The sequence below is a fragment of the Phytophthora cinnamomi genome (genome assembly GCF_018691715.1).
Source record: "Phytophthora cinnamomi strain GKB4 chromosome Unknown Contig41, whole genome shotgun sequence".
Lineage (NCBI taxonomy): Eukaryota > Oomycota > Peronosporomycetes > Peronosporales > Peronosporaceae > Phytophthora > Phytophthora cinnamomi.
Genome location: NW_027150974.1, coordinates 376,029 through 400,254, shown reverse-complemented (window position 1 = coordinate 400,254; position 24,226 = coordinate 376,029). Strand labels below are relative to the sequence as shown.

The following is a 24,226-nucleotide window of genomic DNA, read 5'->3' as shown; positions in this document are numbered from 1 at the left end:
GGATGGTGTGACGAGTTAGAGGAGGTGGCTGGGATAGAAGAAGGCTTGGAGGGGGAGTGAGAACGCGTTATTAAGGGCTGATTTCGTGAAAATTGTATGTATGGATAGAACTGTGTGGTGAAATCTGGATGTTGGAATGTGAATTTACAGGTTATCGGTGTATGAGAAAGATGAGATATCGAATAAGTTAAGAGATGAATGCGAGATTATAGGATATTTATCGTATAACGCGGTTCAGTGAGGCCTTTAATAATGATATTGACACAGACGGCGCACTCAGTCGGAAAAATTTCCGACGGAAATCGAACAGCCCCAGATGGCTTCCACGTTGGCCTTCAGGTCGCTCAACCCAGTTCTCCGTTGCCGTGACGTTGCTTCGTACAAGTATTGCCGAGTCAGAGCAAGAGCTTACTGGAGGGGAAAGCCTGGCCACTGCAGCGAAGAGAATTCTGGCTTCAAGACCCGACGCAACAAAGAGGGCAAAGCAGATTAACTTTCGAATATATTGTAGCATGGAGCACAGATTGTATACAGAGTTGAAGTGGGATATGTACACTACGCTGTTCAGCGCCGGGTGGGCACTTGTGTGGATCGCACCCAAATTTGGATGAGGCTCTGCAACGATCCGATCCTAGCACGCACTAGCTGCCGATAAAACCGAAAAGATGAGTGGAGCGCACGCGTCAACAACACTATGGCCTGGGCTACAAGAGCTCGCCTCATCCCCGGTCGTATAAATGGCCGGCAGACTCTGCCAGCCTTGGTCAAATTCAATGCATACCTATCGCGGAGCTCTGAAGCGCGAGTGCCACCTCATCTCGGACACCTTTCCTTCTCCTGCACGTGAGCTCTTTTCGATCTCTGCTGCCAAAGCCCAACCCACCGCCCCCACCCCCTTCCTGCCACCGATGCTTGCTTGCCCAGGTATGCAAATCCCTACGTACGCCGCGGCGTACGTAGGGATTTGTATGGAAAACTCATAGCAGCCCTCATTGGGATTGGAGACCAGCATCCCCATGCAACCTCTCTCCGCTGAATCGCACACAGCTAGTCGAATGCTGCACTAGCACATCACGCCACAATAACACCGCAAGTACTATTGTACGCGGTGCGATCCGTTCCCGTCAGTATTATTTTCGAGTGGCCGTCTTGGTTGCTGAGTCCCGTAAGATTTCCAAGCGCGAGATAACCTCGTTTAGCGTCAGCCGAGCCTCAGGATTCTTCGCGCACATGCCCTGAACCAATTCCAGAGCGTTACCATTGTGAATTAAATCCGTAACATCGTGCAATAGAGGCTCAAATCCTTCCTCTCCAACATGCTTGAGTGCTCCAGAAGTTTCTTTTACAATTGATGAGAATTTGGGCACCAACACATCCACCACACACAGACCGAAAGAATATATGTCATCCTGGAAAGACGGACGACGGTACGGCTTCTTCAGGAGGCAATTGGGCGCACGCCAACCAAGCTCCTGAAACTTATTATTCATCACTGCTTGATCCTGCAAGGCAAGCATACCGAGGCCGAAGTCTGCCAACTTCACATTTCCGCTGGCAGTCACCAGGACATTGTCACTCTTGATGTTACTGTGCACCATTTTGTTTTCGTGAAGAAACTGCAGCCCTCTCGCTGCTTCCACTAGGCAGCGCCACATCTCGAGATTAACATCAGCATCTAGAGTTCCCGCTTGACGCAGCCGCGCCAAATAGTCAACCAAAGGTCCATTCTTGGCATCCTCAAGCACGAGAAGCGCCGGTCGACTGCAATGTGACGCGCCGTACAGCTTCAATATGTTTGCATTCTTCATCGAGTACCAGATCTCCACTTCTTGGCGAAACATTTCAATAGCATCGGCATGGATGGTCAGTCGCTTCACCACCACATCGAGCGATTTCGGCTCTTCTCCATCCACACCAGGTTGCTTCCCATCAGGGGGTTTCGTGTTTACCCACACACCGCGATGTGCTCTCCCGACCGAGCCATCCATCCCTTTCTCCCGGGTATAATTCACGGCATTGGGGGGTATGTACCAGTCCGGGATCTTGGCCACGCGTCCGTTCGAGGACCGCACCACACTGAAGAATACTTTTTTCATACTCGCCACGTGTCGGGCCGAGTTGCCCGCCTTGTAGAAGTCGATCTCGTACTTGAGCAGCGTCAGCGCCTCCATGGGTTCGTGCGGCAGCATGTTCCGCGCGAAGGGGAGGGCGTTCTTGGCGGCCCTGGCACTGAGCCCCGCCTCCTCCTGCTCCCTGTCGGCCGTCAGCTGCGTGTGCCACGTCTCGTCCTTCACGGCCGCGAGCCCCGCGACCTGCACCGCTTGGTCCAGCTTGACCCCGACCGCGCACAGATCCAGATACATGACTCGCATGCTGGCCAAGTGGAACACGAACTTGTCCGTCTTGGAGAACGTCGTCGCGAAAGCCACGAGCGCCTCGACTACTTGGCGGTAAACGGCGACGGCCGAGTCCGCTGCAGCAAGTTGTTCTGGCTGCTGCTGCTGCTGCATTGGGCTGCTACTAGTACCGTCGGCGGACTCGATGGATCCGAGCAAGGCCTCGCCTGTGCGAGTGGCCCGCGCGTGCACAGCCTGCAGCATGAGTTGGTGCGTCCGGACGACCACGGCCGTCTTCAGGACGTCGAGGTCGTGTTGCACAGCCTGCCGCAGCAAGGAGGAGGAGGTGGGGGCCATCGTGCAGGGTGGGGTGCGTGCTGCCAGGAGCGACAAAGCACAACTAACGGCCGACAACGGCAGGCGGCTTGTGGGTTGTTGCAACTGCTCCAACCGCTCCGTCTGATATTACATCTCTCGAACTATACCACTGGCCCTCTATTTTGACAAAATCAAGGTAAATTTGTTAGGAATTATTGTGAAAAGGCCACTAAATATTGAACCGCCCTCTATAGGAAAATCTACTGGTATAGGACCTTCACTGGCACTTTCTACGAAATGAATGTATTTTTGAATTCCCCTTGATTACTTTACACGTATGGGAAACGTACGACATGGATGTCTGCAATCTTGTCTAACAAGTATCCATCGAGAGTGGTATGTGAGAAAGCTTGCGTGCTGTGTTATGACATCCAACTTGGATTCCAAGGGGTCACTTCTTTTGGTCCACACACTGATATGTGCAGCTAGTGGATAGCCCTCTACGATAGTCTATCGCAACTGGCAATTTAAAGAAAGCACCTTTTCAGCAGAAAAGCGTCAGGATGAATGAAGCAAGGAGCAGCATACTTCCTGGACAGTTATCCATTACAGAGAACACCGGCTAGTGGAGCTGTTTGGTCACCAATTCCCCAAGCTCTCTTATAGATTATAAGAGGAAACCTATCATTTAACATATAAACTATTATTCCACATGGAAATGGAAACTATCATTTAACATAAACACTACTATTCCGCATGATAAAAACCTATAGTTTAACATACAACTACTATTTCGCATGGAAGTACGAGATGAGCACTTAGAGGCGATTGCCATTCTCCTGATGGTGTTGACAACGTTCTGTACGCTGGTGTCCCGCAATCCGTGGGCGAACATGTAGATCTGGAGCTTTTGCGCCCCTTCTAGTGCCTCACCGTGCGAAAATGGTTGTTCCTCCTCGCCAACACCGTCACTCTCGCTGTCACTTGAAGACTGCTGGCTTGTGTCGTCTCTCTCTCTGGGTTGTTCTCAACAGCATCTTCAACAGAACCGATCCAATAAATCTGATCTATATATCAGCAATTCTAGATCTCCAAGCTCCGTGAGTTCGTTCTTTTCGTAGATAGTGAGGTGCTGGCTCGACGAGACCATTGTTGTACACCTGATCGTGTTTAAAAATGACCCACGTGTCTCCCACTCCTCTTACAATGTGTAGTTTTGGTTTGGCGGGGGAGCTCTCTTACACTCTTACAGTCTAATAGCCGGTTTGACTTGATTTTACAATAGTCACGATTTGGGATTTTATGGAAGCGCTCTAATAGTCGATTTTCTCTTATAATCGGCGCCACTATAGCCGGTGGTCTCTGTATCCAAACTACCCGTAGCCGACCTATTTCGGCCCTTCGAGGTGCTGCGCGAGCCAACACCAACATCAACCTCGTCTGCCGATTAGCTACTGAACATTTATTGCAGGCCGTGAAGCTCAACCAAGAACAAAAACTTCGAGAATTGCCTGAACATTAATTTTAGATTTTTTATAATTTAGCAAGCATAACCTCGTTCAAGACGTACTTTAGTGCCGCATGTAATCGTGTGCGGCTGTAGTTCTCCGATTCACTCCAGGCTTCCTGCATACTTGTTCATTATTTCCCAGAACTCCATTTATCGTACCATTTGGGATACTGGTACTTGTCATTCTCACTTCAGCTTGATATAACTTCGGTACGGCAGGGCTATGCCGTCTTGACGAGGCCAAACCCGATTTGCTCCTCCTCCAGCGCCTCTTTCCATGCCAACGCCTCTACCATTTCGATCGCCTGAGCCATCGTCGGTCGGTTCTCAAGCTTGTACACGACAAACCGCTGTACAACATCCCATTCATCGTCCCGCATGCCCTCAGGCCGTGGGTAGCAATCGCACTCCTCAAGCTGCTGCTTCACGGTGTCGTCGCAGTCCAATTCATACGGAATGTAACCAGTACGCGCCTCAATGATGCACAACCCATACGAAAAAACATCTCCAGCCGCCGACGGGTCGAGGCCAGTGCCCAGGTTGTACTCCGGTCCTTTCCAGCGGTCAAAAGCGCCCACATGGGGCCCTTTGCTCAGCTCGAAATGGCAGATCTTGGGCGTGCCGTCCTTGGCCACCAAGATGTCCGAGCACTTGAGATTTCCATGGGCCTTGCCTTGCTGATGAATATAGTTGAGGCCGTGCGCAACCTGCAAGAACATTCTCCACAAACGTCTCTGGCTGCTTTCATCCTCGCTTGCAAAGTAGTGGATGAAGTTGCCGTGAGTAGCGGCGTCTTCCCAGATAACCATCGGCCTCGCCTCGACGAGGGACTCGCCCGTCATCTTGGCCACGTTGGGGTGGTGGAAGCCGTGCCAGATCTCCGTCGCAGACCAGAAAAGTTGTCTGGCATACCGATTGTCGGCAGTCAGGTACTGCGCGATGAGCCGCGTCTCCTGGTCGTACACGCCTCGCATGACCTCACAGCCCCTCGTGTTCCACACCTTGTCACAGTCCTCCACGACGTCCACATCCACGGACGGGATGTAGAAGGCCGAGACCTTGGGCACGTGCACTCCGGAGGCATTCACCAACTTTTTGGCCGTCACCTGCAGCAGGGCCACCTGCTCGGGCGTGAGCTCGTCCTTGTGGAACTCGATCTCGAACTTCATGATGGCCAGGATCTCGGCGATTTTCGCCGTCGGGAGCCCCTTGACCGCGAGCTGCGGGACCTTGACCCTTTCCTGGAACGTGGCGTCCATCTGGGCGCAGTCCTGCGTCCACAGGTCGCTCCACTTGGTCATCTCCTCGCGGTCCTGCAGCTTCACGCAGACGAAGAGCCGGTCGATCGCCTGGTGCAGCGCTCGCAGCTTCTCGAGCGTCGAGCGCCGCGTGGCGAAGCGCACCAGCAGGTTCAGCGCGCGGTGCTTGGTGACCGCCCGCGTGAACCGCGCGACCAGGCGGTGCAGCAGCGCCAGCGCCCAGACGCTCGTGCGCAGGTCGTCCCGGCCGCAGCCTCTCAGCGCCTGGTGGACGCACCACAGCCGCGCGTAGACGCGTGCGAACAGCACGTGGAACTCGTCGCCCGCGTCCTGGCAGCAGATCCGCAGGTCGTCCCTGGACAGCAGCCACACACTTGCGGGCCCGGTTAGGTAGGCGGAGACCCGCGCCGCGATGTGGAACATGGGCTCTCTATTATAGTAGTTATCGCAGTGGAATGGGGTCTCGGGCCTTGGACACTTCGCCCAGGGAGGGAGATCGAGTATTGCGTGCGTCCTGCAGTCCGGCGACTAATCGGAGAGTGGGGGTCTCTAGGTCCCGCATCAACCCAAGGCTGCGTTCGGTGGCGGTTATGTGTTGTGGCAGTACTGCTGTCGCTTTGGCTTCAGGGGCTCAACTGGATATCGCTGTGGCACTCGGGGGAGCAAGTTGCATTGGCGTTTAGGCTGAGACTTGGAGGCGCTAACTTGCGGAGTCTGAACTGGACGCAAACACCACGCGAGACTCGCTATGTGGTTTTGGCTAATGTAACTTGAGATCGAGTGCTGTTTAACTTGCAAGTGTGAGCAACGGGTGCCGTCCTGCATTGGTAGAGCGCAATGGACGGGAACGCGGGTTGCTGTGTGTTTATCCGTAAGACGCGAGTCGCCTCACTCAAACCCACTGCTTTACGGAGACGACGTGCACGTGGTGTCTGCCGAGGGCGTTGACGGTGCGTCAGCGGAGTGAGAATTAGATTGGGTGGTGGCGACTTGGACAGGCATCATAGCCGTCTACGTTGACGAGGCACCCGACGATTTCGTTTCTGTCGACGCTTCCGAAGAACCGTCGACCGTCGAGGTTGATGGAGATGCGTGCGTTCCAGTGGTCGAAGCTTCGTGTCCTTGGATGAGGTCAATGCCAAATGCCGGATAGCCGCCCACAAACTCAGGCCAGGAAATGTACAACGACTAACCGTAGCTCGAGCCGGTAGATGGTGAAGACGTACTCGCTGTTACACGAGGAGGAGTCGATAGGCATCTTCGACATGACCCCCGAATCTATTCAGGCCGCCCGGGTGGCCCGACTCGCAGCCGTCGCTGTGGAGCACCATCTTGTCGTCGATGTAAAGCTCGCACGGGTCCATGGACACTCGACAGCATAGCAAGCAGTTTCAATGTCAGTGCAGCGGGAAGTAAGTGAGACCACGACCTCTTCTGAATGAACGAGCACAGATCCTTCGGACCTCCCGCTTTTGCCGCGAAAATCCGTGGCGATCGGCTGCTTGCAGTCGGACCTCCCCCCACCCTGTCACTGAGATGCTGTCAGAACTCCTTTGGGCATTTAGCGGAGACCTACGTCAGACCCATCGCATCAAGTCTCTGCGCGCATGAGTCGATGGGACTGGGCCCAGGAGGGGTCCGTCCAGTCCACCGCTCGGCTGGGCGACCACGCGGCAGCGCGATATCGGCGATTCCGCCGGACAGTCGAAGCCATCCCGCACGTGAGCGAGACACTGTTCGGGCTGCTGCTGACTGTCGAGAGCGCGCGCGAGGAGTTGCAACCATTTGAGGCCGCTTCCGCTCTCGTCCAGCTCGCAGGGACGAGAATGGCCGTGCAGCAGCTCGAGCTGCTTCACGGCGTGCTTGACGAGGCTGCCGCCATGACGCATGGGGTCTTGGAGCCGATGGACGAAGCTGAGTGGGTAGGGGCGTTGCAAGCCGAGAGAAGCGCCCGTGTAGAATGGTACTGCGTCATGGTAGAAGAGCGGGATTTCGACGAAGACGCCCGGACTTGGGCACAGCAGGAGGAGGTGTTGACGCTGTTGAAAGCCGCGGTGGACGAAGATGAGGTCAAACGAGAGCTGATACCGGGCGAGAGAGAAGTCATGGAAACTGTTTTCGACCTAGTTGTGCACTCTTCCGGCATGGTGGTCGTCTCTGTTCCCGAGTGGTTCGCATGCCACTTTCCAGTGCGAGTTCGTATGGGCTCTCATCGTGGGGAAGTCAAAGGCTGGAGGTGGACTCTACCTCAACAATATTTTAGTTGGTAACGACGGGATTAGGACGAATTTGGGATGACCACTGGGGTTTAATCCAACGAATGACGTACTTAAAACCAGCACAAAGAGTGACAATTGTCGCGGTTGTCGCACACTTGTACTCCTTCGTAATGGCCTTGGACATACTTGTAACTGAGAGGGCTTGCGTTCGTCGGCAACTCACACCTTACACAAAGACGAATTAATGTAGAAGAAGAGAAGGCCGGCTGGGAGTTAAGATGCTTGTTCCTCCCGTTGTATTTTGTGAAGTGAGGTTTCTCTCTCTCTGCTTCTCTCTCCTTTCCCAACTGTCGAACCCTTTAATATGGTCTCGCTGCACTTAACTGTAACGACCTACTGGACCAAAAGCAAATCTGGTACAGAGGCAACCGTGAGGACCAGTACATTACAACAGCCCCACCTACTGGTTGTCAACGGTGCATGAACGTTTGGTAGAATCGTAGTTGCTTTGGGAAATCAACCCCATATTTGCTCGATATTGCTCAAACTTGACACGGGGTAGTGGCTTCGTAAATGCATCTGCCACATTATCAGCTCCAGCAACTCGTGCCACCGTAATCTCGTTCTGTTCTACACGTTCACGAACGAAATGATGCCGCACATCTATATGTTTCGTCCGACTGTGAAATTCAGGGTTATTCGCCAGCTTTCGAGCGCTTTCATTATCCACAAAAACTTCAGAGGGATTGCTCTGCTTCACTTTCAACTCTTTGAGCATTTGTCGTAGGTGAATGACTTCTTGCACAAGAAGACTGAGTGCCATATACTCAGCTTCAGTTGTGTGTAGCGCAACAGTTCGCTCTGTCTGACTTGCCCACGAAATAGTACTTTCACACAGCTGAGTAATATAACCAGCAATAGACTTCCGATCGTCTACTCTATTGGCAAAGTCAGCATCTGCAAAAGCTTTCAAATTGTCATCCAATTCCTGTTCACTCCACTGTGCACCTCCTAGCTTTAGCCCCCAGTCCGTAGTCTCTTTTAAATACCTCAATCCACGCTTGGCAGCACGCCAATGCAAAATCCCTGGGTTCTCAAGAAACTGGCTGCATTCCCTTACGAGATAAGCCAAGTCAGGACGTGTACCCAACATTAAGTACATTAAACTGCCAATTACAGCTCGATATGGTTTTCCACTCATCAATTCTTTCTCCTCTACTATGGTAGGACACATGATCTTTGACAGCTTCAAATCCGGAGCGCTTGGTGTTTTGCAGCCATTGCATCTTTCCATTCCGAATCTGCGTAATACCTTGTCTGCATATTTGCGTTGATTTATGAACACAGTTCGCGCTTCTCGGTTTCGAGTAATCTCCCAACCAAGAATGTAGTGAATCGGACCTAAGTCCTTCATCTCAAAACGCATATGAAGCATCTGCTTAAGCTCCATCATCAACTTCTTGTTGGGTGCAAACAGTATCAAATCATCAACATAAATGGAGATGAACACCAATTCACCGTCAATCACTTTCACTGCTACACATGACTCACAGTTCATTATTGTGAAGCCTTGTTTCTCTAGGTGTTCTTTTAGCAGCCGGAACCAGACTCTTGGCGCTTGCTTTAAGCCATACAGGCTTTTCTCCAACATGCAAACGTAGTCCTCTTTTTCTGCTTCCACAAACCCCTCGGGCTGCTCCATGTATACTTTGCCATCAATAGGGCCATTCAAGAAGGCGGTTGTTACATCCATCTGGTCGACTTCATAGTCCCAGATTGCCGCCAAAGTCAACAACACCCGCAATGTCTCCAAGCGGACCACCGGTGAGTACACTTCAAGATAGTCAACACCATAGACTTGCATAAAACCCTTGACCACCAATCTGGCTTTGAAGCGTTCAATCTCTCCATTTGGAAGAAACTTCACACGAAATATCCACCGGTTTCCTAGCACTTTCATGCCTTTCTGACGAGGAACCAACTTCCAAGTACCGTTTTTCATTAACGCATGATACTCTGTATCTGCTGCACAGCGCCACTCCTCTGGGTATTCACTATTGAGTGCATCATCAAGTGTTTCTGGTTCATCAATCACACTAGCTGTCAGACAGCAGAAGTCCTGCCACCAATCCATAGCTTTTTCTTTTGCAATTTCAAACTGCATTTGATCGCGAGTTATCTCCCAGCTCGATGATCTAGCTGATTTCTCTTTCCCAATTGAGTCTCTGAAAACAAGATGTATAGTGTCACCAAGCCACCGTGGTGGTTTCGACACTCTTCCACTCTTAGTACGATACTCTTTGCAACCCGTCTTCGGCACCTTACTGCGAGGTGAATCTCGCTGATCAGAGACGGTCACATCGTCCATCCGCGAGTCACCATCAGCATCCAGCTTCTCCTTGCTGGTGGTCGCAATCTCACCAGGTTCAAGAGTAGAAGACTGATTTACTTCTCTCGGCTTATCATCTTGCTGCACAGTCGGTGTCATACACCGCCCACTGTTCTGATTTTCAGACCCTTCATTTGGTGTCGCGCACCGTTCACTACTTCGTTTCCTTCTTGCAGCTCTTTTTCTCTTCTTTCGCTTTGCCGTGTTCATGTCACTCACAGGCGATATCGCAGGACCTGGTTTCACTTGCTCTTCCATGTGAAACCTTTTCAGCGGGACCTGGGTTCTCGTCACTTTTACTCGTTTTCGTGACGCCTTACTCTCACATGTGGAATGTTCAATTTGCTGTACAGGATTTTCACTCGAAGTATCAGCTTGCACTGCATCTTTGCCGGCCCCACCAGTTCTGCACTCCATTTCATGTTTCTCTTCTGATTCCAATTCCTCCAATAAGAGTGGAATATTCTGCATTGTTGTAGCATCAATATCCAGGTACTCGGTTGTCGGCACTGTTGGCGTTGCCGTACAATCCTTCAGCAGCATACGACCCGGCTTGTCTTCATAGAAGACGACTGTGTGACTGTAAAATGACTTGTTCGTTTTGCTGTCCAGCAACCGATAGCCTCTGCGTTCACGAGAATAACCAACAAATACCGCTTCTTTCGCTCGTGCATCCATTTTCTTACGCTCAACCTTATCAACATTGGCTAACACAGCACAACCGAATGTACGAAGTCTGGAGTATGCAGGTATCTCCCGAAACCACACTGCATATGGAACTTGCATTCCTTTTATTTTGTTCGGTAAAATGTTCACACAATACGCTGCAGTGACGGCTGCCTCCGCCCACACCTGCTTAGGACGTCTGAAATGTTCCAGTAAGCATCGCATTCTTTCAGTAACTGTGCGAATCATTCGTTCAGCAACCCCGTTTTGCTCTGGGGTATGCTTCACAGTCAGCGAACACTCCATACCGTAGTTGCGCTTGACCGTCTCTCCGAGCGCCAGCAATTCCTTTGCATTATCACAGCGAAGCTCCTTCATTCGGATTTTCAATTGTGTTTTGACTTGCTCATAGTAAAACTGAAACTTTGCGTATACATCCGTCCGCTCTTTCATCAAAAACAACGTTGAGAAGCGAGACGCATCGTCAACAAAAAGTGCAAAGTAGCGCATGCCAGAATACGAAGCAATCGGATACGGACCCCACACATCCACGTGAGCACGTTCTCCAACTAACCAGTCACGAGTTGAACTTTGAACAGTATGGAAGCTCTTTCTCGTCATCTTTCCTTTCACACATGCTTCGCAGTTGAATCCTTTTCCAACTCTGAGATCAACTTCCAACAACGGCCAATCTATATGCCGGAACAATGCATTAAATGCTGTTTGTCCTGGGTGGCCTAGACGCGTATGCCACAACTGCACTTTGTCTCCTCCATCGGTAGTACCTACCATCGCGGTATCCGCTTGACTCTCTAGCTTCACGCAGTACAGATTGGTTTTATCAACGTGTGCATAAGCGCAGCCTTGCTCAAACTTCACTTTCGCGAATTCTTCATCGTCGAAATGAATTCTGACTTTCTCATCTGCTGGCAGTGATCGTGCCGTTTGGCGACGTATTGAGAACAAACTGCATTGAAGTTCTGGTACATAGCGTACACCATGCAGTATCACCATTCGTCGACCATTCGACGTCTGTATCTCCTTTTTCACTGAGCCAACACCAGCCACATTCAACCAGTTATTTCCACCAACTTTCACCACTCCACTCATGTCCGTGAATGAAACAAAATCAATTTTCTGGTTAGTCATATGACTGGTTGCACCTGAATCCAAGTACCATCGCTTGCTGGCAAACTTTTGCACATTAACTGGCTGCTTGATAAGTGCAGTGATAACGTACGCTTCATCGTCACTTTCATCAGCTGTATACTGGCTTTTAGCAGCTCTCATGCCTTTTGCTCCTCCTTCCGTCTTTGCTTGTTTTTGAGCAGGCTCGGATCCACTTGGTGGACGTATACCCAGGTGTGGACAGTCGCGCACTTGATGCGTTTGCTCACCACAATGAAAACAATTTCCTCCGCAGGTGCCTTGACTGCTACGACCTCGTCCAGCTCCTGGACTTCCTCCTCGACCTCCACGACCAAAGCCTCTTCCTCGACCACGTACACCACCGCGGCCTCCGCGACCACGGTCATAGCCACGGCCACGTCCACGGCCTTTACCTCGGCCTCTACCTCTACCAGAGCCGCCAACCAAAGCTTGGTCTTCACCACCATCGTCCAGCTTTCTTCCCTGGCGCCGGTCATAAGCCAGCTCCAATGCATGCTCCAATTGGTCATAGTTCGGAGGATCATTAACGTCTCGAGGCACATGGCTTGCCAGAAATGTTTCAACAACATTATCGTAGTTGTCAGGCAAAGTGCCGATCAATATAGCAGGTTTTTCATACTCATCAAGCGGTTTACCCAATACAGCAATTCGGTCGATCAATCGTCGTACTTCACCCAAATAAATGATCGGGCATATTCCCGTTTTCTTGTAGTCGAAGCTTCCTTAGCTGCGTCATCTCAGCCGCATACTTAAAATACGTCTTGCCGACGAATCTCTGTTTCAATCGCTCCACAACACGAAATGCAGACGGCTCAAACTTTACTGTCTTCATAATCTTATCTGTCATCCCGTCGTAGAGCAGCTCCTTCGCACGAGCTGATTCCTTCTTCCACTTCGCGTGCTCGTCCTGCTTCGACTCCTCCGGCTCGTCGACGTCCTTCTCGCAGTACGACCACAGCCCTTTGCGCTCCAGCTTCAACTTCATGCGCTCGAACCACACCTCGAAGTCTTTGCCATCGAAAGGTGGGTGGGCAGCCTTCTTCTCGTCTTTGGTCTCCTTCTTCTTTGTGTCAGCAGTTGTACTCATGGTCTTCTTTCTGGGAAGTTACCAACGGGGTCTTGGGCTCATAACCACTTGTAACTGAGAGGGCTTGCGTTCGTCGGCAACTCACACCTTACACAAAGACGAATTAATGTAGAAGAAGAGAAGGCCGGCTGGGAGTTAAGATGCTTGTTCCTCCCGTTGTATTTTGTGAAGTGAGGTTTCTCTCTCTCTGCTTCTCTCTCCTTTCCCAACTGTCGAACCCTTTAATATGGTCTCGCTGCACTTAACTGTAACGACCTACTGGACCAAAAGCAAACCTGGTACAGAGGCAACCGTGAGGACCAGTACATTACAACAGACATGAAGCGCTTGGACGAAGAAATTGGATATTCATATATGACAACGAGTTGATTGCGCGCCCGCATGCACTATTGCAAGTTTTGACGCTGGCAAAAAGTACGAACCGCTCAATACATATGTCTGCGGGAAATTATCTCGTGCTTATACAAGAATACCGATGGATCGGCGGTGCTGAAAAGCAAGAAATTGCTGCAATTGTCGGCTTACTCCGTGAGGACAATGAACACGTGGTCAAGTGGGCTGTAACAGCACTCGCCAACCTGTGCTGGGACAGTGAAAGCTACAAAGCATTACTTTGCGCGGAAAATGGTGTTCCTCGGCTGGTATCGCTTTTTACAGCCAAGACGAAGTGAATCCGATACAGTGGCAGCAGCTGCAGCTCAGGTGCTTTCCTTCGTAGTGAAAGATAGCAGATTAATTCGAACTCAGCTCGATAGTCATGGGGCTATTCCTCGTCTGGTAGCCATGCTACGCGGCGACAGCAGTAAAGAACAGGAAAAAGCGGGCGGTGCATTGATAATCATATCACGACAAAAACAACATCGCTGGGCAAGTGGCAGCTGGCTCGGTTCGAGAGCTCGTTCACATGGTGCGAAGTGGAACCTCTCTACAACGCCTGAATGCTGCAGGTGTTTTGGCGAACATAGCCGTAGTGACCCAGTTTGAGCGTATCGTGGCAAACGCTGGCATGATCCACTCTTTGCGCGGACGTTAAAAAACAAGGATCGTTATGACCGGAAAGTTGCTGCCAAAGGGTTGGCGAATCTGGCTGCGAACCAGTCAAACGCCAGGAGATTGCCCAAGCCGGTGCAATTAAGCCTCTTGTGTGCTTGGTTAAATTCGGCTCTGACCAAGAGAAAACTTGTTCTACAGCGGTACTGATTGATTTGGCAATTGAACCTGATATTCGAATCCAGATTTCTCGAGAGAATTGCATCCAGGAGGCTGTGGATTTACTACGAGCTGGGACGGCTCTTCAACAGGAAAAAGTGGTCATTCTCTTGAATTTGTTGGCGTCTGACTTCCTTTTTGTATGAAAACTTTTGCGTTTCTTGTGCGTTTGTGCGCACACGAATTCGTTTTACCCCTGGCGACTTTCGATACAACCACTGTTATTCTGAGCGACAATCCAGAGTTCTCACGAATTTGTTGGCGTCAGATAGCTACTGTAATACACGAAACTCAATACCACCCCGTATTACAAACGTTGGACAAACACGAGCACTGCCTCGTCGAGCAGCATCCGATTAAACGCTACTGAATTGATTAGGCGGTGCGTGTGACGGCAGGAAGTCAAGGACGGACATCGACATGGCCACCTGCATAAACCCAACGAGGTTTCGATGTCGGCAATCCGCGCTGGTAGAAATGCATATACAGCGTCTAGCACAACCACCCAGCAAAATAGTCGCGACAGGTAAGACAAATTCGATTCATACACTCCTGTCTACATATTGAGTAAATCTGTTGCTAAACTATGTGTCGCGACTCGATCTGCGACGATGTTGCCGGATTTCATTCAGGGTACTAGACCATTTGAGTTGATCATTGCGCCTTTGACGGTTTGGTGGCGTGACATCGCTGATCGGAAGCTCTGCGATCACACCTTCAAACATCTCGCGCGCTTGTTGAACGCTAGGTGTTGCTATCCAGGAACTTCTAGGTATTTTGGCTTGTACCTCCATCATCATATAGCGATAGTTTGATAGTTTTTTTGCATCTTACTGGAGGTGAGGACCTGCCATTGCAAAACGCGGTACGGACCAACTTGCCCAGATGGGTCGCCACAGCACCAGTGCTCCCAACCACACATTAACGACATGCTGGGAATATCAAATTCGGGTTGTGTTCGTGTAAATCTTTTATTCACAAAAGAAAGATTTGTTGTAGCAGTGTGAGATCCGTGGCTAAGTTCTCTGGCGGAGATTCATCAGGTTCGACACTGCGTTCTAACTGACAAGGTAGATGATTTCGAACGGATTGAACAAGATCGAATATTCCGCAATCCGAAAGCGCCCGCGATACACTTGCGGCGGCTCTCGGGTTGACACAGAGTTTTGACAGCGCGACATTTCTGACTCCATTAGCTCCACCACGGTCGGCGCTAACCCACCAACAGACAGCGATAATTGCTGTAGTTGTTCCGCTTGCTTCTCCATCGCTACCAGCAAATGAACGTGCGGAGGAACCCCAGTGGGCCTCATTCGGTCCGATGCACGTGCTGTCCGACAAACCAGCCGTTGTTGCAACTGGGACACGAGCCTGGCGTTTTCGAAAAGGGCATTGCGGAACAAAGGGTGCAATGCACTCAGTGTTGTGCGTAGATATTCACTGTGATAAACTAGAGACGCCATAAGAAATCCTCCAGTTCGTAATAAATGAGGTGGTAATTTGTTAAAGCACAAATGAATAGTATCGCTATACCCAAGTCGGCATTCTCCAAAGCACCGGCGCGCAAAGCATCAATGAAACCATCGCACAGGACACTTCTCTGGTTCTCGTAAAGGCACGCCACGTAGCGATATATTCCACGGGTGTACATCCTAACAGTCTTCTCTCCGATGACATTGTCTTTCACCGTCTTCACCTGGGTAGCAAGGTCTTCAGCATCCTGTTCCGTCGCCATGTCGGCAAATAGCTTCAAAAGTCGCACACCACTCCGATTAAGTGCGATCACAAGATAGTCACACAAATTCTTGCTACATATCATTTTGCTCCAAAATCTTGCCTTGAGCGAATCCAACGAAGCTAAAATTGTCACTGCTGGGGCTGTCGAGCCCTTATTACTGTTAGAGGTGGACGGAAACGATGCTCAAAAAGACAAAGTGGCAGCAACATTGATGAATCTGGCACACAACAGTCGCAATAAACGCGCGATTGTAGCCGCAGGTGGAATTTCTCGGTTAGTTGGACTTCTACTAAAAGGTAATCAAGTCCAACTAGAGAGCACCATCGCCGCCTTGTGGTATCTTGTAGTTGGTGACCAAGTGAACGTCCTTCAAATCGTGAATACTAACACGATTCCGTTGCTGGCGGAGTTGATGGAAAGTGGCAGCACAGAACGTCAGCGACGTGAAGCAGCCAATATTTTGGAGCTTTTCTCGTTTGAGTGTTCGAAGAGTAACGCGGTGAAGGACATGCAAGGGATCATCCCGGCACTCTTGCGACTATTTCACGCTCACCACAGACCAGCGCGAATTTGTGCGAGTGCTGCATTCGCGAATCTGGCTTTGAAGAACACCCTGTAACGCACTGCGTTATATATTATTGGTTTCGTAATTTATTACGGAGCACGTAATTTATATTTGTTGCGGTACGTATTACGGGACAGCTTACGGGACGGCTTACGGGACGAAGTTTACGGGGCGACCCGTCAACTAACAATTGCATTCAACAAGGAGTGGCCATGAAGTGAGTAGCTAGTCTAGAGTACAAGAGAGTACGGATTTTAAGTTACAATATCACTTTTCTTTTTGCCTTCTACGAGCCCAAGCTTCGACTACATCACATAGTAGCACTTGAAGAGTCCAAGCATCGACTTGTCCGTTCCCGACCATCGTGTCGAGAAAGTTTTGAAGATTTGCGCCACCGTGATGGAACAGACCACCACACCGCAAACGTTTGGAGACGTGCTGCAGCTTCTCGCCCGCCAACAAGCTGATTTTCAAGCCATGATGCAGCAGCAGTTCGCTGCTAGTGAAGCCCGCATCGACGCGCTCACCGCAAGGCCAACAGGGGCCCGCAAGCATCAACCTCCAACCTACCAAGGGAAGCTCGACGAAGATCTCGAGCTGTGGTTTTTCGCTTTGGAGCAATTCTACGCGGATTATCATCCGCAGATGATGGAAGAGTCTTCTCAGTTTGTGACTATGGTGTCGTGTCACCTCGGAGTCACCCCCATGAACTGGAACTGGTACCGACAGTTCTCGCTGGAGTGCGATAGCTCCGGCCGCGTGAAGACATGGGCGATTTTCAAGGAGGCCATGCGTCATCGGTTCCTTCCGCCCGACAGCGAGTATCGCTTGCGCGAACGGCTGTGCGCGCTGAGCCAAACATCGTCACTGCACGATTACGTGGCAGATTTTCAAAATTTGCTCATCCAATGCACGGTGCCCATCAGCCAGCTGGAGCTTCGTTTCTACTTCCACAGGGGTTAAAGCCGCCGACCGCAAATCATGTGCGCGAGCATCACCCGACGATACTGGATGAGACTATCCTACTTGCGATGAGATTTGATCACCCTGGTAAACGTGCTCTCATGCTGGACAACGACTGGCAAACTACGGCTACTTGCCACCGCTGCAAGAAAGTGGACCACATCGCGCCGAACTGTCCTGCGAAGTAAGTTCACCGCTTTTCAAAACGGGGTCGTGTAACGCACTGCGTTATATATTACTGGTTTCGTAATTTATTACGGAGCACGTAATTTATATTTGTTGCGGTACGTATTACGGGACAGCTTACGGGACGGCTTACGGGACAGCTTACGGGACGGCTTACGGGACGAAGTTTACGGGGCGACCCGTCAACTAACAATTGCATTCAACAAGGAGTGGCCATGAAGTGAGTAGCTAGTCTAGAGTACAAGAGAGTACGGATTTTAAGTTACAATATCACTTTTCTTTTTGCCTTCTACGAGCCCAAGCTTCGACTACATCACACACCCCAGATATTGCGATGGTGGTAGGATCCGACGAAGTCCATGAACTTGTGAAATTCCTCCAGTGTGGAGCGCAAAGCCGCTAGTGAGTAAATGCTATCGCTGCTTTGGTAAATGTGTCAAGTGCGGCAACATTAAAAACTGTCATGGCGACGTCGGCGCTCTCGATGCGCTGAAGATGATGTACCAAGTTGGAACGGTGAGGGAACATTATCTACCTGAACGTGCGTTAGAGAATTTCTACAAGAATTCAAGGCATACGGTAAGGATTCCGGGTTTATAGGGAGACTTGCAGCACCCTGACAACAGTAAAATGGTGCCGTACTTCGAAATGTTCGCTGTGAGTGTTACTCATACATTCTATCCATCCCTCTTCTACAATATACTCCCCCACGGAGTTAGTGAATAAGCATTGTAGCACCGTAGCATACATTTGTTGAGCTTTACATGATCGATGAAACTTATTCTGGAACTCGTTTAAGTCTGTGCAGCTGTAGTTCTTCAAAAGTTTCAGTCGAATCTCTACGAAAGCTGCTCACGACCTGAAGGAAGCTGAATGGAATGCTTTGTGGCGTACGAAGCTGAGAATTGCTCGATAGTGGTCTAGCCGATCGTGAGGGTGGAGGAATTGGTGTGGCCCTAGTCAGGGAAACTGGCAGCCACTCCTCAAGTTGCTGTTTGGAAATGCGCTTCGATGATGCAAGCCCAATCGTAAAAGCTCAACAGTGAGCAACAGGTGTCACCCTCTTCGGCAGGTCACAAATTGATTCGCAAAGGAGGAAACATGAATTGTTCTTTTTTGATAAGGGGCGAGTTGCTTTACTCGAATTTGGGAGCTGACAGTTTTACAGAAAATGTGGGGGCTGCATCTTCTGGAGGAAACGACGGGCTGGCGTGCACTTGGTGTCCATCGAGGGCTTTGATGGTGCGTCAGTGGAGGTTGAATTGGCCTGGGTGGTAAGCCGTCGAAGCTGTCTCCGGGGATGACCGTAGAAGATGCCTCCGACGACTTTATGTTTGTAAGGACCGAGACGTGACGAGCACGTCAAGGCCCGCACATCTAAACTACAACATCCACTACGCAAAGACAAGTGGGTAAGTAAGGAACATGCATTAGGGTGCATGATCTCTGTCGTGTACATTACTCTTGTATAGCGCACGTCAACCCACTTCAACTTGAAGTGGATTGACCAATCAGATTCATTCATTTTAGCACCGCCTTGGGCACTGGCCCAGACGGCCGGCCACAAGGCCTTAACCAACTAATATCACTTTGCAATTTACGTCCAACTACCTACACGTTTCCACATCGCGGTACATCTTCACTCGCGGCCTTCTACGTGTCAAGCCTTACATCTGGTAGCACTTACGGTCATTTTCGCCGGGCAAGTGGTCAGAAGATCTTCAATCGACCGACTCGACTCGCTACTTCGGCTGACTACTGCTACAGTATCCGGGTTAGGGTTACTGCTTTCGCACTTACTGCTACTCTACGTGTTCCCTGACTTAGCAGCATTAACGCTTTTCGCTAGCCGTAAAGTCTTACATAATCGACATTAACGCTTTTCGCTAGTCGATTACGCTAACTAGCCTCACGCTTATTGCTAACGGTTAGTTATCCGAAGGATTTGTACTAGTTTAACGCTTTTCGCTTCACTAGTCACCTTCCCGCACGTAAGCCTAGTATATTGCGGAAACCTTTGGCCTTGTATGACCAAGGTGAAAAACCAAAAAAGGAAAAACCTCAACTCAAACCCAGATCCTAATCTACAAGCAGTAGATCGACTTCGTATTAAGGGATTAAACTCAGTTAATCGCCTTGCAAGCTTAACTCACCACTTACAGGACCAGGAGGAGAGTTTTCACTCTAAGTCCGAGCGTATACTTTATCGAGAAGCTGGCCGTATCCTAAGTTTACAAGTAGTGCGTATTCATAACACACTCACTACTGTATTCGACCGTGAACTTAAGGAGAGCTCGCGTAAAAGAGCACTTGAAGAGGCTCAACAGGAAGAGCTACTTGTTCAGGGTTTCGATCAGAAGAAATCCAATTACAAGGCAAAGCGCCAACGCTTGAATTAGCGCTAAATAGCGTTGTTTAAGTGTTGTTTTAAACTTTTTTCGCATTGTTTTAGTGTAATTGCACTTTGGCTCAGCCAATCAGTAGTTACCTAAACCCCAGCATCCGTATAATTCCGAATTTGAGAATCCGCGTAATTTTCAGTCGTTTCCTGAATTTTCGCGTAATTTTCGGGTAAGCTTTGGCGTAAGCTTCGGGTATTTTTCCAGTATATGCCTAAGCGTACTGCTCGTGAGTGGGACGAAGATCAGCAAAATCGTCGCATTCCCACCATTGAACAAGCCGTTCAACGCGCTTTCACAGTTCGTGCTGCTACCCATTTGCAGTACGAAGTTACTTGCTTGACGGAGCATCTCCGTGAAGTTTTCTTTCCGTTTTTCGAAACTCACCTCGACCGTGTTATCGAGCCTGGGTTTGGACTGTTTCTCTTCGAAACCGTCGACATCTTGAACACCTGTGCCAACCGCATCGACACCGAAGTTCGTGCTTTCGTTGATCGCGTTATCAGCATCAAGCGCGCCCGTTTCGAGTAGCTGTTGACAGTGTCGTTGTAGCTCTAGTTCTAGTAGCTAGCAGCTGTACATTCGTAGCGTAACTTTAATCAGCTTTTAGCTCAAGTTACACTATCATGACTTCGTTAAATCCTGGTGGATGGTCTGCTGACCGTCTGACACAGTCTGTGGTCGAAATGGTGCAGAAACAACAAGCACTAATCGACGTTTTGACTTCGCAACGCAAAGAGGTCAAAGTTGAAGGTATAAGCCTACCTCGCTTCTATGGAAACATGGGTGACTCAGTTGAATTGTACTTCGACCAAGTTATTCATTACTTTGAGGCGAAGAACATTGATTGGCAAGATGAGAATCAGAGTAAGCGCATCATTGCCATGATGACTGCCAATTTCAGAGGAAATGCTGCTGCATGGTACATGCTTTGCAGGGATTCCGTCAGTGATGTCCAAGATTTGATCCAGAAGCTCACGAAGGAATTCGTTCCTCCGGATCTTCAGGAGCGCCTTCGAGATCGATTGTACAGTCTCAAGCAAAAACGTTGTTCTAGCTTGGAGGACTACATCTCTCGGTTCCGCGTTGCTATCATGCAAGTCAAGGACATGAGTGAGCTTGACAAGATCACGTACTTCATTCGAGGTCTTGTTAGTCCCACGAAAGAAGAAGTTCAGTATCGTCGTTGCACGACGGTATCTGAGGCTCTCTCAGTTGCACTCGAGTATGACAGATCGCACTTTCGTGCTGGTCCGTTTCAGAAGAGTCGTTGGACACCTCCAAGATCTTTTGGCCGTTCCAACTCCACGTCATTCGCTCGTTCCAACACGGCTCCACAGCGTCCTGCTGAGAATGAACCTGAGCCTATGGAAATCGACACTGGTCATGTGCATAACCCACGCCGTGACAATTATCGTCGCCCTGTTCAGAACAACAACCGTAACAGTGGCAACTCAAAGAAGTGTCGGTATTGTAAGAAGCCTGGTCACACGATTGAACAGTGCTTCAAGCTTCAAAATCGACAGAAGCACGGAACGAATAACAGCTATCAGTCTGACACTAAGCGTGGTCAGTTCGCTGTTCACACTTTGGCAGCAGAAAAGCCAGAGTCTGTTGAAGTTGTTGAGATAAATGATCTCAACGCTGCTACCATCCAGTCACTACCAGCTCCGAATGAGTTGATTCGGAAGCCAGGTCTGTGTGAAGGCAAACGTGTCACCATTATGCTAGACACGGGAGCCACATGCAATGTCATTCGTCCTGGATTGGTGGATACTATTCCTGACACGATGATCTCTCAAGTCACCTTGTTTGACGGAAGCACAACGAAGAAACGTGCCGTTCACAAGGGCAAGGTCACTATTGAGATGGATGGCTATCGATTCAGAGACTTAGAGGTCCTGGAATGGTCTATGAGCCCTGAACACGATGTCATTCTCGGAAAACCTTGGTTTACCAAGTACCAACCAATTATTGATTGGCGTACTCATCACCTGCAGTTCAAACCGCAAGGAATGAAACCAGTGTTGCGCAAGGTAGAAGTATCTGGTGCTGAGTTCAAAGCTAAAGCCAAGCACCATGACTATGATGAGATTTACCGCGTCAAAGTTACTCCAGCTCAACCCGTCACGGAAGAACCACAAGAAATTGTGCCTCTCCTTGATGAGTTTGCTGACGTGTTTCCAGACGTTTTACCCGATGGGTTACCTCCTCATCGACGCGTGGAATTCGAGATCGACATGAAGTCAGATGCTATGCCAAGCACACGCGCACCTTTTCGGCTCTCGAAGACAGAACAAGATGCCCTTGATCTGTTTGTCGAAGAAAAGTTGAAGAAAGGTTGGATCGAACTATCCGATTCGCCTTGGGTCTCCAACATCTTTGGTATCCCGAAGAAAGACCCGAAATCAGGGAAACAACTTTCTCGAGCTGAGTGGTTACGGTCGGGAAACGCCACGTTACCGATTTGTTGGGTGATTGATTATCGTTGGCTCAACTCGCAAACGATCATCGCCAGAATTCCACTCCCGAGAATTGACGAAACATTTGACAAGATGTATGGATGTATCATCTTCTCAGTCTTGGATCTCGCACAAGGTTACCATCAGATGAGGGTTGCCTTGAAAAGTCGTCAGTACACAGCGTTCTGCACTCATTCTGAGACCTACCAATGGTGTGTTGCGCCAATGGGTCTTGCTGGAATGCCAGGTGTCTGGTCACGTCTTATGCGTGTCCTACTAGGCAAATATCCGTTTATCGTGGTGTATCTGGATGACATTTGTGTATTTTCCAAGAACATGAAGGAGCATCTGCAGCATCTCCGCACGCTCTTCGAAGTGTTACGCAGAGAGAAGCTGTACTGTCATCGTTCGAAATGTCATTTTGGGCAGAATCAAGTTCAGTTTCTGGGTCACACCGTGTCAAGTCAAGGCATTGCGGTGGATTCCAAGAAAACTGAAGTGATCGCCAATTGGCCAATTCCAATGAACCAAAAGCAATTGCAAAGCTTTTTGGGTCTCGCAGGCTACTACCGTCGCTTCATTTACAACTACGCGACAATCGCCTTGCCGTTTGGACCTCTAGTCAAGAAGGACCATACTTGGAATTGGAATGAAGAGCATGATATCGCCTTCAGCAAGCTGAAATCAGCATTGCAATCCGCCCCAGTCCTGACTTTACCGGATTTCTCTCTTCCGTTCATCGTGACAACCGATGCTTCAGGATATTGTGTTGGTGGAGTACTTTCGCAAAAGCACAACGGACATGATCATCCGTTAGCTTTCCTCTCCAAGAAGTTGGGTGTGCATGAACAAAATTGGCCTACCCATGAGAAGGAACTCTATGCAATTAAGCTGTCGCTGGAAAAATGGCGTCATTACCTCTATGGTCATCATTTCGACTTCTACACGGACAACAGTGCATGTCAGTGGTTGTTACACCACCCGAAGGTTTCCTCGAAGCTTGCACGCTTCTTGACCTTCTTTGCTCAGTTCGACTTCACCCTGCATCACCTGAAAGGATCAATGAATGTCGTAGCTGATGCACTGTCCCGTCCTCCGATGGATTCAACTCCGAATGCGTTGATATCACCACAATTGGATCCGCCAATTGTCTGCTCAATCAGTTTTCAGCATTGTGAGTCTGAAAGTGATAAACCGACATCGAGTTTTCGCGTAATTAGCGATCTACGCACAGTCAATGCTTCGCTATCGACTCCAGATAGTCAAATTGCGACTGTTCCAGCCTCACAGAGTGTTGCGCGTCCCGCTATCAATACAATCAGCTTTCATACGTGTACACCGCAGTGTGACAGTTTTGGATCACGCTACCGTGCACAGCAACATGATGGGGACTCCCAGAAGGTGAATACGACCATGATATCTGCAGCTCTCTCGCCTGTTGAATTTTCGGGGAGGAGATGACGGATGTTCCTGCTGGTCACATCGCCTTACATGATCTTTCCGATGGTCACCTCTACACTCCTGTTCAAGATGCAGAGATTGCCACATCGGTCGTGCAAATGCAACACGCAAGTTCGCTAGGATGGACTTCGAATCTCAAAGAAGAGTTCATCAAAGCCTACCGCACTGACCCTGGATTTCGTGACAAGTATCGCACTCCGCATGATCCATACGTACTCAAGGATCAATTGCTTTATGTGCAATTCACGGACGATAAGGAGTCCAAAATGATGAGACTTTGTGTCCCGAG

At 49.7% G+C, this 24,226-nt stretch overlaps 5 protein-coding genes across 5 annotated transcripts; 3 read left to right on the top strand and 2 right to left on the bottom strand.

The window, feature by feature from the left end:
* Positions 1 to 631: 631 nt before the first annotated feature.
* IUM83_17468 (serine/threonine protein kinase) lies at positions 632 to 2,693 on the bottom strand (the record flags this gene model as incomplete). Its single annotated transcript, XM_067942418.1, has 4 exons — positions 632 to 645; positions 782 to 864; positions 945 to 1,032; positions 1,520 to 2,693. 4 exons carry the CDS (start codon positions 2,691 to 2,693, stop codon positions 632 to 634), a joined length of 1,359 nt encoding a protein of 452 aa, XP_067791188.1.
* A 1,692-nt stretch (positions 2,694 to 4,385) lies between these two features.
* On the bottom strand, positions 4,386 to 5,846 carry IUM83_17467 (serine/threonine protein kinase; the record flags this gene model as incomplete). Its single annotated transcript, XM_067942417.1, has 1 exon — positions 4,386 to 5,846. The coding sequence occupies one exon, from the start codon at positions 5,844 to 5,846 to the stop codon at positions 4,386 to 4,388; it is 1,461 nt and encodes a 486-aa protein (XP_067791189.1).
* Positions 5,847 to 7,030: 1,184 nt separating this feature from the next.
* IUM83_17466 (serine/threonine protein kinase) lies at positions 7,031 to 7,693 on the top strand (the record flags this gene model as incomplete). The annotated part of the gene is made up of 1 exon (XM_067942416.1): positions 7,031 to 7,693. One exon carries the CDS (start codon positions 7,031 to 7,033, stop codon positions 7,691 to 7,693), a length of 663 nt encoding a protein of 220 aa, XP_067791147.1.
* Positions 7,694 to 16,865: 9,172 nt separating this feature from the next.
* Positions 16,866 to 17,429, top strand: IUM83_17465 (uncharacterized protein; the record flags this gene model as incomplete). Its single annotated transcript, XM_067942415.1, has 1 exon — positions 16,866 to 17,429. One exon carries the CDS (start codon positions 16,866 to 16,868, stop codon positions 17,427 to 17,429), a length of 564 nt encoding a protein of 187 aa, XP_067791146.1.
* Positions 17,430 to 20,700: 3,271 nt separating this feature from the next.
* IUM83_17464 (Retroelement pol Polyprotein) lies at positions 20,701 to 21,371 on the top strand (the record flags this gene model as incomplete). Its single annotated transcript, XM_067942414.1, has 2 exons — positions 20,701 to 21,265; positions 21,367 to 21,371. The coding sequence occupies 2 exons, from the start codon at positions 20,701 to 20,703 to the stop codon at positions 21,369 to 21,371; spliced, it is 570 nt and encodes a 189-aa protein (XP_067791151.1).
* Positions 21,372 to 24,226: the final 2,855 nt, after the last annotated feature.